General features: G+C 29.6%; 2 protein-coding genes across 16 annotated transcripts; one reads left to right on the top strand and one right to left on the bottom strand.

The window, feature by feature from the left end:
* Positions 1-186: 186 nt before the first annotated feature.
* Csn5 (COP9 signalosome subunit 5) lies at positions 187-2,228 on the top strand. Its single transcript, XM_076898291.1, has 5 exons — positions 187-349; positions 628-810; positions 888-1,122; positions 1,212-1,406; positions 1,490-2,228. Exons 2-5 carry the CDS (start codon positions 659-661, stop codon positions 1,940-1,942), a joined length of 1,035 nt encoding a protein of 344 aa, XP_076754406.1. The 5' UTR covers positions 187-349; positions 628-658; the 3' UTR covers positions 1,943-2,228.
* On the bottom strand, positions 2,200-12,712 carry Ap-1gamma (adaptor protein complex 1, gamma subunit). Of its 15 annotated transcripts, none has more exons than XM_076898263.1 (17): positions 11,659-11,790; positions 11,466-11,578; positions 10,459-10,567; positions 10,072-10,133; positions 9,323-9,515; positions 9,098-9,244; positions 8,704-9,019; positions 8,300-8,317; positions 7,123-7,533; positions 6,806-7,036; positions 6,498-6,719; positions 6,284-6,411; positions 5,961-6,207; positions 5,480-5,747; positions 5,238-5,398; positions 4,907-4,999; positions 2,200-4,814 (listed from the first exon to the last, which is right to left on the bottom strand). In XM_076898263.1, exons 3-17 carry the CDS (start codon positions 10,476-10,478, stop codon positions 4,713-4,715), a joined length of 2,619 nt encoding a protein of 872 aa, XP_076754378.1. In that variant the 5' UTR covers positions 10,479-10,567; positions 11,466-11,578; positions 11,659-11,790; the 3' UTR covers positions 2,200-4,712. The 15 variants fall into 15 exon arrangements, with proteins under 15 accessions (XP_076754378.1, XP_076754382.1, XP_076754383.1 ...); XM_076898267.1 differs by having other exon boundaries at positions 9,323-9,506; XM_076898268.1 differs by lacking the exon at positions 8,300-8,317 and having other exon boundaries at positions 9,323-9,506.
* Between the last annotated feature and the right edge of the window lie 115 nt (positions 12,713-12,827).

Here is a 12,827-nt window from a genome sequence, read left to right as displayed (position 1 = left end):
TTGATCATGCTCTTAATGTTTTGTATAGATTATAGTAGCAGCAAAAACTACAAGTCAAGAACACTTTATTATAATGTTACAGTACTTGTTTGCAAGAGATATGTATAATTATATACATAATTTCTATTTCCATTCTTTACATGAAAAATAGAGATTTTGTTAATAGATGGCGTTAACGAATACCTCATGGAACATCATATGTTAACCAATCATTGTATCCTACATACCGTGCAATTACAAACAAAACCATAAGCTACATAGTAATGTAATAATTCAGTGTTATGGTTGTACAATGATTTTGGAAATTTATTAATTTCTGCGTCAGACACTTTCGTACAAAATTACAAATGTAATGTAGACACTACCTATATTTTCGGTGTAATTTCTTGCGAGTTTGAGTTGTGCGAAAGTGATTTAATAGTTTATTGTTTTCCTATGCCCTCAATGTTATAACGTATTCAACGCTTAATATGACTAGTATTTTATCAACAGTTATTGTTGTGATCGTGCAATTACGAAAATCTGATGTATAAGAAACATCACTAATTGCTTATTTGGGTTAAGACAAACCTTAATTCAGTATTAATAAAGCATAGCATTAAGTAGTAATTCTTTTGTTTATTTTAGAACTGTAAAGTTCTGAAAAAAGTTTGTCACTATGGCAAGTACTTCATCGAACCAAAGTAATATTGCTAAAAAAACTTGGGAAATGTCAAATAACATCGAAGCAATTAGCACAGTTGATGAAATTTATAGATATGATCGTAAAGAACAACAGGATATACTAGCTGCAAAGCCATGGGAGAAAGAGTATGTCATTATTGTGTATTTTCCATGAAAGTATTATATTTTCTCTTTTTAATCATATTTTTCTAATTGTGTTTTAGCCCTCATTTCTTCAAAGATATAAAGATTTCAGCACTAGCATTACTCAAAATGGTTATGCATGCTCGTTCAGGAGAAACTTTGGAAGTGATGGGTCTTTTACTTGGAAAAGTTGCTGCGAATACAATGATTGTTATGGATTCATTTGCACTACCTGTAGAGGGCACCGAAACAAGAGTTAATGCACAAGCTCAAGCATATGAATATATGACTGCCTACATAGAAGCAGCTAAACAAGTATTCTTTTAAATCACATTTATTCAATTATTATAGATATAATTTTGAATTTTATTTGTAAAAATATTACTATTATTTTGCCTGTTAAGGTTGGAAGACAAGAGAATGCCATTGGATGGTATCACAGCCACCCTGGTTATGGATGTTGGCTATCAGGTATTGATGTATCTACTCAAATGCTGAATCAAAATTTCCAAGAACCATTTGTTGCTATTGTAATTGATCCAGTGAGAACAATATCTGCCGGAAAAGTTTGTCTTGGCGCATTTAGAACTTACCCAAAGGTAGTTTATATATGCACAAGTTTGTTTATAATATTTAATAGAAAGAAATATAACATGAAAGGTAATAAAATTTATTGATGCAGGGATATAAACCAGCAAATGAAGAACCATCTGAATACCAAACGATACCATTGAATAAAATTGAAGATTTTGGTGTTCACTGTAAACAATACTATTCTTTAGAAGTTTCTTATTTCAAATCGTCGTTAGATAGAAGATTATTAGATTCATTGTGGAATAAATATTGGGTGAATACATTAAGCTCTTCTAGCCTTCTAACGAACGCAGATTATACTACTGGACAAATCTTCGATTTATCAGATAAACTTGAACAATCAGAAGTTGCACTTGGAAGAGGCTTTATTTTAGGTGGAACGGACCCTCATGATCGAAGTACTGTGGAAAAACTAATGAAAGCGACGAAAGACAGTTGTAAAACTACAATTGAAATTATTCACGGATTAATGGCGCAAATAATTAAAGATAGGCTATTTAATCAAGTTGGGTGTAATACTATTGAGTCTCAGCAACAATAAATTCTGTGTGTGAAACGTAATGGTTATAAAAAGAATTAAATGTAATAATTTACATATGTAATAAAGAAAGAAAGAGAGAGAACATTTTTAATTGTAATAGAAAAAAAATGTTTACCTTTCTATGATTATCTTCTATTATTACCATGCATCCGGGAGTTATTATATAAAATTGCTAATAAAGAATTAATATAATATAATTAATAATTTATAAATTAACGAAATAATGACATAAATGTGAGTATAATATTCTGAAAGAGTAGTGGAATAAAAATACATTTTATTTTCACACCTTGATTCTCTAAAAAGTATATATACAGCATCTTTATCATTATTCAATATCCTCACAGCTGATTTATACTTATAAAACTAATATAATATATATTGAGAACAAGTAGGCAGAGTACACCCCACTGAAGGGCTGACACTGTGTCACAGACTTTAGGACAAGGCCACTCAGAAACACACCCACCTGTTCTAGAATTATACACTGCATTCATAGTGCAACATATAAGGGACGGAGCTAAAATGCATACAGTTATATCGATAATATACTTATTAGTATGTTATGATATATACGTTTGCTCTTAAAGAAATTTAAGAAAAATAATATTAGAAAACAATTTGTTAATTCAATCATTTTCAGAATACTAGATTTTTTATAATACTAGAATTAACAGAACATTAAAAACCTATATGTGTTTATATAAATCTATTACATTACAGTAAATTAAATAGAATTAAGTACAATCATATCGTAATTTCATTTACATAAAATATTGAAAATGATGAATACTTGCAAGTAATTGTTGCTACAGCTATCTTTTATGTAATTTGTTATGTATTGTCTCGCCAGTTGTAGACACACATTCTTCGTCGAATTTATTTGCTACGTATAAGAAGAATTAATACGTATAAAAAGATATGAATTGTTTTCGAATGGTTCAGTTCAATTATTTTCAAGTTCATTAAATTAATAAAAGTTTAAATTTCTAACTTCTTCAAATTTAATCGCGCGTATACATTTTATATAAATATTTAAATAAATTCTACACACACATAATAAAAAGGAATGTAAAAATATTTTAGATATTGAAACTTTTACTTAATTCTTGTTATTTCATCAAAAATATTTGAATATATATTTTATTTTCAAAAATTATACGTTACTATGTAAGTAAAATCTTTTCAACAACAAATTATAATTTTGTTTTAAATTTTTGTGCATGACATATCTATTACAATACAAAATTATTTTAAAGATTTTATATAATTTTAAAGTATATAATTCTAATATCATATGCCTAATAACGTATTAGATACTTTGAAAATAATATTTCTTTCCTAATTTTAAACTTTTCTACAAATTTAACTGTAAAAGAGAAAAAGTTTGTTAATAATTTTAAATGATTTAGTAAACAGACATACATGTGAAAAATAATTTGACAATCAGAATTCAGCCCTCCAATGATATCATATACTCCCCCTCCCTCTTTGAAATACATTCAAAACAGTATAAACACCACCCATAACAGATGTAAATATGGGGTATAGCAAACATACACATTATATATATATGAAATTTGTGTGATCCACGTTTTCATCTAAAAAAATTTTTGTTGTGAAAGAAGCAATATTCTCCTATTAAGTATTGACATGACAAATGTATCATAAAACACATGTAGTAAAGAACCCCATTTTACACTCTTCATAATAAGAATTTAATCATTTCTATGTCACTGCAATTATTTAATTATTTACAAGGCAATCGCGTCCATTTATTACTTACAAATATAGTAGAAAAGATCAATTATTACAGCGAGATTTTAAGTGCTTGTCGTTGATAATCGGGCAGCAATATTTTTAATGACAAACACTTTTTACCAGCATTTTCGAGTGATTCTACAAACAAATATTTTCTGTTACGTATCATTTTTGTATGCATTTTTTGTTTTAATTACCCTATACAAGAAATTATACGCTAAATCAGAAGCAGTAAGATTACAAATTCAACAGATCAAGTAACAGTGTTGCATGTAATATCTTTCTATCTGTCTACTATTGGATTAAAGAAAATATTTACACGTCTCACAATACATGCAGCATAGTACAGAGAAATTTTACATTCCTTTCTTTTCTCTTTTTCGAAATTTAATAATTTCATTTTAATAATAAACTTTACTATATTTCTGAAACATTTTGAAATGAATATTATACTATCTGCTCAACAAGCACTAATTTAAATAATTTACAAATGCATATGTTTGTCTGAATAATAAATAATAGATTTATCGCAATAACGTTCGAGTCTTTGAAGCATTACAAGTATGTCACTCATTGTATAAATTTGTTTTATATTTAAAAGTATTTAGTTATGTTATTTTTATATTCAACAGTGTAAAATCAAAATTTAAAAAATAATTCCTACGCAAACATATTTACATAAAAATATTACATACAAGTAAAATGTTAATTGTTCAAATTTTTTGCAATTATAAAGTATTGCCTGTGAGCAGATGAAAACTTGTAAATCTATGTTAAAAAAGGGAAAAATCGAAATTCACGTAAAAAATTCGAATCTTGCCAGATTCGTGTCCATGTGTGTTGAACTATCAGATTAACTAATTGATAAGTGTTTCTTATTAAACATGTCCCTTTACCAATATATTTTCATTCTACCCGATGAAGAGATGAAATTGGATTTCAGTCTATTTAAGACTCAATTACTTATTTAGACAGGCATATGTACAATTGTTCTTTTTAATATATCTTGTCACTGCGATGTTAAAGGGGGAAAATTATTTACTTCCGTTTGTTCCAAAACTGGACCTATTGGTCCAGTGTAAGATATACGTAATCTCATTCTTAGAGGTACCTGTGTAAGAGAATACAAGTGATCAATATTAAAACAGATAATAGAACGAACTACGATACAATTTTGAAAGAAATATTAACATAATATCTTACTTTATTGACATTTGCAACTTTCAATACTTGAGTAACTTGTCCAGAAGGAGGAATGACCGTGCTTGATGGAGATAACATTTGTAGTTGGAATGTCTGAAATATAAAACATAAAACATGTTTTATATTTCTTTATACTTATGATCACGAAGCTATCGTGTTGCGATCATACTTTGAGATATGCAATAATACTGTGATACCACAATGTCAACTATAAAACATGATTCGATAATATTGACATTGCAAAGGAGGAGAACAAGGAGAACGAAACAATATTGATGTTAATCAATAAAATGGTATAACGCAAGCAATATACAGACTTAAAAGCTCGTACCTTAGGAACTGCTGCTTGAAACAAAAAATCAGTCAGTATAGCACTTCCAGAATTTTGGGCTGACATATTGATGATTAATAAATCAGTAATATCTGGAGGTCTTTCTAATCTGAACGTTATTTTAAGTCCCGCTTTATCCAATACAACCATAGTAGGTGTATCTAAAGTTACAAAAATTGAAAAAAGTTTGTATCTCGTATTGTTAGTAACAAAAAATAGATGTTTTACTAGATTGCACAAACCATTTTGAACAGACGATGAATTAAGTAAACCGTCCACTAAAAGGTTGTTCGTATTAGTAGGGCTAAATATTTGCGACGATATTTGCGACGACATTTGCGCCTGTGGCAGTGCAGACGTAGGTGTAGGTGCACTTAAATCCAAACTACCAAGTAGGTCCAAGAGATCGTTATTATTTGCTATCGTTGTTGAATTACTAGGTGGAGTTTTATTCGACGCTGAGGATGTCATTCCTAAGTCAGTGGTTCCAAGCAAATCTAGAAGTGCACTCTACAAAAATACAAAAAACATTCAACTGTATTGCCACATTTAATATTGTTACTGCAGTGTGTAATTTTTTTAATAATTATTTTTCTAATTGTTTGTAAGGAAAACAGTTAATTATAATAAAGTATATTATGTTGTACAAGTTATTATATTCAAATCTTAAAAGTATTTTTATTAAATATCTTTTATAAATATACTTTTAATTGTGTGACTTACTGAATCAGATGGCGGGGTACTCGCTTCTAAGACTGATGATTTTTCTTCCTCTGCTTCTGGTTCACCATTCGCCATACCAATAATTCCATTAGCTTGTGGTCTTGCAGTTTCCATTGGAGGCATTCTTTCAAGTAACGCAGGTCGTAAGTGATCGTATTTTCTGAACAATTGCGAAAACTCAATACCTCGCTGTTGCAATTCTATATGCAAATTACTTCCGAACGTATCGATTATTTGACGAATTTTTCTAAGATGTAGGAAAAAAATATATGTATGAGTAATTATTTTAAAAACTAATAATGGATTTTCTTAACAGTACTTACTCATTGCCCTTTTGGAATCTTGTGCTAAGCTTTGTGAGAGACAACAAGGTATATTGTTTCGTGACAACTGTATTTTGTGGATTCCACAGTAACCTTTGATAGACATCAATAACTTCGTCTTCTGTTAACTAATAAAAATAAAAAGATATTCGTTTCAATTTTTATTAAAAAAATTAAGAAAACATTTATATATAATGTCAATAAGAAAACGTACATTGACAGGAGCATCAACATCTTCTAAAGGTGGTCCATATAATAATAAATCACCATATTCGCCAATACACCATGTTGCTACTTGAGCCAGAGATTGCTTATCCGATGTATCTTTTTCCAATGCTTTCCACAAAGCACTGACAGCGTAACTTTGTTGAGATGGTGTTTCTGAAATTAACTGAATGGTGCATGCTACCACATCATCTCGAACATAGTTTCCAGCCTAAAAAAAATAATAAAATTGTAATATTAAATGTTAAAAATATGTAAATGTATAAAACAATACAGATAATCAAATAAATTACGTACAGCAACAAGAACTTTGAATAATGTCTCTAGGTGCCAACGTTTATTTGGCGCGAATCTTTCCGCGGACATTACTATGTTACTGCTGCATTGGGCTTTAAACTCTGGATCAGCACGTTCTAAGAAAAGTAGTAACTCTTTCATCATGTTTCTAATATTGTTAGAATTTACAAGTGCAAAACTTAGCTCCATTGCTCGTCTTCTGATTGACACATCTGGATCTTTTAAACACTCCTGAGTAAAAGATAAGTAGAAGATATGATAATTGCACGTAATAGTTGTTTAAAACACATATGTTTAAAAGCATATAGCAACATTACCAATATTGTTGAGCGATGTCTTTGTACTGCACTTGTATCCACATAAACTGTTTTTAATAACGTATTCAAAGCAACGTATCGAATATTCTTATCGTTGTTCAATAAAAACCGGCCTAATATATTCACTGCTAATACTCTGAGCCCACTTTCCGATTTTATGTCCATAATAGATAATACAGTTTCGTATAATATTGTGTTTCCAACATTTTTGCTAGTCTCTGTATTAGTTGCAACTTGTGCAAGTATATCATTCATTGCTTCAGATGCATCGATATCGTTACGTCCCAAAATTCGGAGGAGGCGCAATATTTTTACCTGGAGAAACGGATCAGATACTCCAGACACGTCATGTTCTGGAGAATATCCTGCTAGTATCAAATTTTTCAAAATCCTCACAAGATTTGGCACAATCTGAAATAATATTTGAATCTTAATTGAATAATACAAAATTAGTATAATAATACATAAAAAGTATTAAACGATAAATTACAAGACAAAAATTACAATGTAAGACACTGCATATTTTATATTTTCATTCAAATCTTTTTCGAATTACCAAACAGCAATGATCCACATTAAATACAAAAATATATTTTTTTTAAAATAGGTGTAAGCTGCTGAATAAGATAAAAAAGTAATATTAATTATGCTACATTATTTGTGCACAAATTACTATATTTTTACTTGCACTTTATATAATTAAAATACATATTTACACATATATGTATATATATATATATATATATATATACACACACACACACACACACACACACACACACACACACACATCTAGAAATACATGATACGTTAAGAACGTATCATATTTCACTTGCAGTATACCGACTGCTAAGCATTTTAAAGAAATTAATATTTCAATTTTGTTTCTTTAAATATTCAATTGATATTAACAACACATACGTTGCATTTATATAATTGTAATAAAAATATAAAAGTGAATTTCATTTCACAAAAAGTGAAATTATATTGTTTTGTATCATATATTACATCTTCAAAATACATGCAAATATGTTTTTGCATTTTATACATATTGAAGAAGCGATCGTACGACCATGAATATATGCAAGAAAAAAAATACATATAAAACAAAACAAAAGAATGAAATACATAATAAGCATAACATGCAAAAATATAAAGGACGTTCAATGCCTTTTACCTCTCGATGGCCGCATTCCTAAGGAAGATAAAACCATACTTATATTACGAATATTATGAGCGAAATGTATATTTTAAAAAATTGCGCTAATCGAAAACTATTCATCATTGAAAATTATTTAAGGAACATTTAATTCATACTGTACACATTGTGTTTTTATTAAAATTAAATATATAAATATTCTTTTAATTCGTATGTTCATTTGTCATATAAAAGTTAAATACTACATTCCCTTCCATAATTACTTTCGGTTAATTTTAATTAATTTTACACAAAGAAATTTTTACTAATACTATAAATTCAGTACTTTAGTTAACTGTTAATGCAACTATAATCTAGCTTGCAACTATTGAACTAATAGGCTAGAAGTAACAATTTTTTAATAAAACATTTAAAATTCTTACCTTTTTAAAGTGATTTAGTGTATCAACACTGTTTTCACACATTTCTGTAATGAGAGTGACACCTGTAATTAGTACACCATGATTCTTTTCTGTAATCAAACTACGAGTAGCTGGTAGAAACATTTCCATTAATTCTGGTACACGTCTAATTATTCTAAATGCACAAAGGGCTGCCTTTTTTCGTATGTATGCATTTGGTGATTTCATTAGCCTTTCAACTTCAGATGCCAAATCTCTTGCCATTTCTGGCGATGCAATTGCACCCAAAGTGCATAATGCCAAACCAATAACAAATTGTGTGGAGGTATTTAAATCACTTTAAACAAAAAAATTAATGTTATTATATTTATATATACTTTAAGCAAAAATTAAAATATTCTTAGAAGCATATTACTTTTTCAAACAATTTGTGATTAAAAGATGGACATCTTGTCGTTCATCCAGCAGTAACATTGCACCCAAGTAACCAATTCGTTTGTCTGTAAACCTTGGAGATGCAATAAGTTTTAAACACTCTAATTGGCCAAAATGTGCTGGATATCTAAAAAATTAATAATTTAGTAAAAATAAGATTATAAAGTATATAATTTTAGATAATATGAGAAAATATAATACACACCCAAGCATATGAATATATAAAAGTTTTGCAATATTACGGCATCTCCATACACTATCCTCTTCTCTAAATGTGGAACGAATGTAAGCACATTCTTTATTAACAACTGTCCTCTCTTCTGCCGCAGTCCTAGCAGCTCTTATTTGCCTGATGAGATCCCTCAATCGTGTTGGTGCAGGCATTCTAACTGTTGAAACTTTTAAATTACACACATGTTATCAAATCTAGTGTTAGTAGGGTTTAATGAGTTAAATGCTTAAGCTATGAATGATGATTGTGGTATAAATTTTTTTTATATGAAAAATGCAAGCAATGATATGCAATAAAATTAGGTTCTGCATATGGAATATAGAGGAAGGAGTTAGTGTTAAAAAGCATATGACTAGTGTCTAATGCAGATAAAAGTAAAAGAAAAGATCATGCCTTTATTTCCACACATTTCATATTTTCTTCTAACAAATGATATTCTATTCTTATATCTTTTTTTCTAATTTTTGAAGAAATATGGAACGTTCACAAGCATGACTTATAATTTATACATAAAGAAATAATAAACCCAGCTTAATGACATTGATTTAACTATTACCTGTTCAATTAAAGTGCTATGTGTAAAATATAATAACATGAAAATTCATAAATCTCTATTTTATTTAAAGTCTAAAATTAATAGTAAATATATAATATCAAATATATCATAAGAACTAATGAATACATAATTAAATAATTATTATGTAAACAATACACTCTCTTACCTCTTTCTACTGCCTCATTAAATGCCTGTTTTATGGATGCCATGTTAAAGGCTGGGTTAAACCTGCAACGTACACACCCATGCTATTTTACACGCACAAACCACTTACATGCTATTTTTCTTGTTGTGCAATGACACCCATGAACCAATCTCAATTGTTCCTTAGTTGCGTCAAATAAGTACTATTTTATTAATTTATATTTGTCATTGTTGTAGTAACAAATTGTTTTTCAAATAAAATTTAACAAGAATTATACTTTACTTAAACTAATATAGGATTGAAAAAAGAATAATAACAACTTTACATTATGTGATATATCTTATTATTTTGTTTTATTAAGTAAATTATTCGTTAAAAATATCTATAGTGTTAGAAATTGTATATTACCCATGTTCTGAAGCATTCATGATTCTCAACGATGTTTTCGAATATATACGACTGGCTTCAGTAATATAAATGAAGTATAGATGAATATGGAACACACACCGTTTTCCTCCTATTGGGAAAATGTCAGACAACAACATGAACAATTATAAAATGTTATTTGGAAAACTTCAAAAATGTTATAAATATGTACTAACTAAATAAAAGTAAGTCAATGTTCTCTACCTTTTTCCTAAAACAACTTTTACTGTAATAAATCGTACACAATTTTATATATACACAATATATAAGCAAACCAGAATTGCGCTTATATGTCGCATAATGTCAAAAGTAAATATATGTATTATTTCTATACGTGTGACAGATTATTTATATATTTCTATAATTAAAACTAAATATGAGTATGAAATTACTCAAAAGGTATTCAGTATTTGAAAGGACAAAAAAAAAAAAATAGCCAACACATTTGTATGTAAACTGAGTTTGTCAATAATCTCATAGACACAATGGGAACTCGAATGATTCGTGTAGAAATGAAAAGAATAGATATAATCATAGTTTCTTCGTTGCATAGAGAACATAAACTTAAGGTTCTGCTATATTTTTTGAAACGCGTGTACAATACGTGCAGTGAATACAAATAAACCGGTTTCGCTGACGAAATCTAAGTAGTCGATCAGAAGAGTGCAATGCATGCAATGGATATTACCTAGTTTTTGAGTGTCATTCGACCACAAATTCACGTGCTATAAAAACGCGTCGCGGTCGTACGCACGCACAAGTCTGTAGCATATTGTAAAACGTGTAAACCGATTATATAAAAGATCGTTCGCACTGAAGGGCATCGAACCAAGGGTTAGTTTTCTAGCTGTCAAACAGTACCCAGTCAAGGACGTCGTTCTCAGGAAACTTGTGAACCCAGAAATCGAACGACGTACACGACGATTCACGACGTACGTACAAGACGGCACGAAAAAGCACGTTGAATGTATCGTCGTCGTGTCGCCCACCTTTTACACGCAAGTCGTACGACAAATACGGCGAGAAATGCCTCGCCTCCCAGGGCGCGAGTCGTGCGCCCTCACTCACTTTGCATAGTCTATCTTGCACCTGGTATATCGGCCTGTATCGGTTTGTATATATATTGCATTCCGAGTATATTTTCATCCAACTTGACTTTCTATTAACTTAACAAATACGTACCGTGCGAAACTTTGATTCACGATGAACGGGGTTAATCAACTGTGGAAAAAACCATGGACATAGTTAAACGTCCACAGTCGTCTAGCCTATCACACGACAAACACTCTCCACGATGGTCCGCGATAATCGCGCACCAAAAAATCAAAATGGCTACCCATTGTCACCGACGTTGTTCCTAATAATTATTGTGACTTTTCGGTTAACATTATCGTCGTCATATTCTACGTCGCGCACGCCTCACGATTCAAACGTTCACGAGCAGGTGTATCGGTTATTCTTTCCTGAGAATCCCGTTCTTTCCCTTCTTCTCTACCATTTATTGCGGATCTCTTATTTATGCTTTTGTTCAACGTAGTGAATAACAAAGGTGTTCATTTCTAAAGCGCGAAATTTGTACTATTTCTTAAATCATACCAAATAATACGACCCACTTTTCTCTTTCCCAATAAGATAGTCGCCGATAGTTTTAATGATGTATACTTTCTTGTTAAAAATAAAACAATTTCAGAAATTATCTTAACATATGATCCGAGCGTCATTGCACAATTGTTGTTAAAAATAATAAGATCGTAATGTGTATGAACAATATATATATTAGCATGATTTGTACAAATATACTGTTGTAATTGTTTTTCGTTCAAATATTCAAGATAAAGTAATTTAAGTAGTTTGAGAAATATAACCATTATACGAAATTATTTTTAAACCATATTATTAAAACAATACATTTAATTACATGATATTTTTTTAATTATATCGCATGGCTATTGTATGTACAAATATATATATTTTTACTAAAAACTTACAGACTTTGAATAAACAAATATAATTATCTATTGTATTTTCAATCACATGTGAAAATCAGTTTTTCATAAAATACTAAAAACAAAGTATCACCTTCTGTTCAGTTCTGGTGGTAAAACGCTCCAGTCATCGGATTCATAATAATAATGCCACATGATGCCGCACAAAGAGTTAATGAACGAATAATTTGTAGTAAAAATTTAACACTAAAATAGCAATGCATATGTATTCCAGTATACAGCTGTGTACTACCAGTTTTGTACACTTTTTATCATCAACATAACAGAGGAGGAGGTAAGGTGTTGGCATTATCTCTTATCTCAGATACCTTGATAGCACCAATATAGTCTGTTCATATTACTAAA

This window comes from Xylocopa sonorina, chromosome 7 (assembly GCF_050948175.1).
Source record: "Xylocopa sonorina isolate GNS202 chromosome 7, iyXylSono1_principal, whole genome shotgun sequence".
In the NCBI taxonomy this organism is placed as follows: domain Eukaryota; kingdom Metazoa; phylum Arthropoda; class Insecta; order Hymenoptera; family Apidae; genus Xylocopa; species Xylocopa sonorina.
This window is presented reverse-complemented; position numbering and strand designations above follow the sequence as displayed.

What these genes read in the sequence shown, in the direction of transcription:
- Ap-1gamma (XM_076898258.1), bottom strand. Translation starts at nt 12,617, where the DNA reads ATGTGGCATTATTATTATGAATCCGATGACTGGAGCGTTTTACCACCA. An exon ending in ATGTTGATGCTCCTGTCAAT is followed by an intron (nt 6,412 to 6,497) that starts GTACGTTTTCTT and finishes TATTTTTATTAG; the next exon opens with TTAACAGAAGACGAAGTTAT. An exon ending in TTCAAGCAGCAGTTCCTAAG is followed by an intron (nt 5,000 to 5,237) that starts GTACGAGCTTTT and finishes TTTATATTTCAG; the next exon opens with ACATTCCAACTACAAATGTT.
- Csn5 (XM_076898291.1), top strand. Translation starts at nt 659, where the DNA reads ATGGCAAGTACTTCATCGAACCAAAGTAATATTGCTAAAAAAACTTGG. An exon ending in GCAAAGCCATGGGAGAAAGA is followed by an intron (nt 811 to 887) that starts GTATGTCATTAT and finishes ATTGTGTTTTAG; the next exon opens with CCCTCATTTCTTCAAAGATA. An exon ending in CATTTAGAACTTACCCAAAG is followed by an intron (nt 1,407 to 1,489) that starts GTAGTTTATATA and finishes TTATTGATGCAG; the next exon opens with GGATATAAACCAGCAAATGA.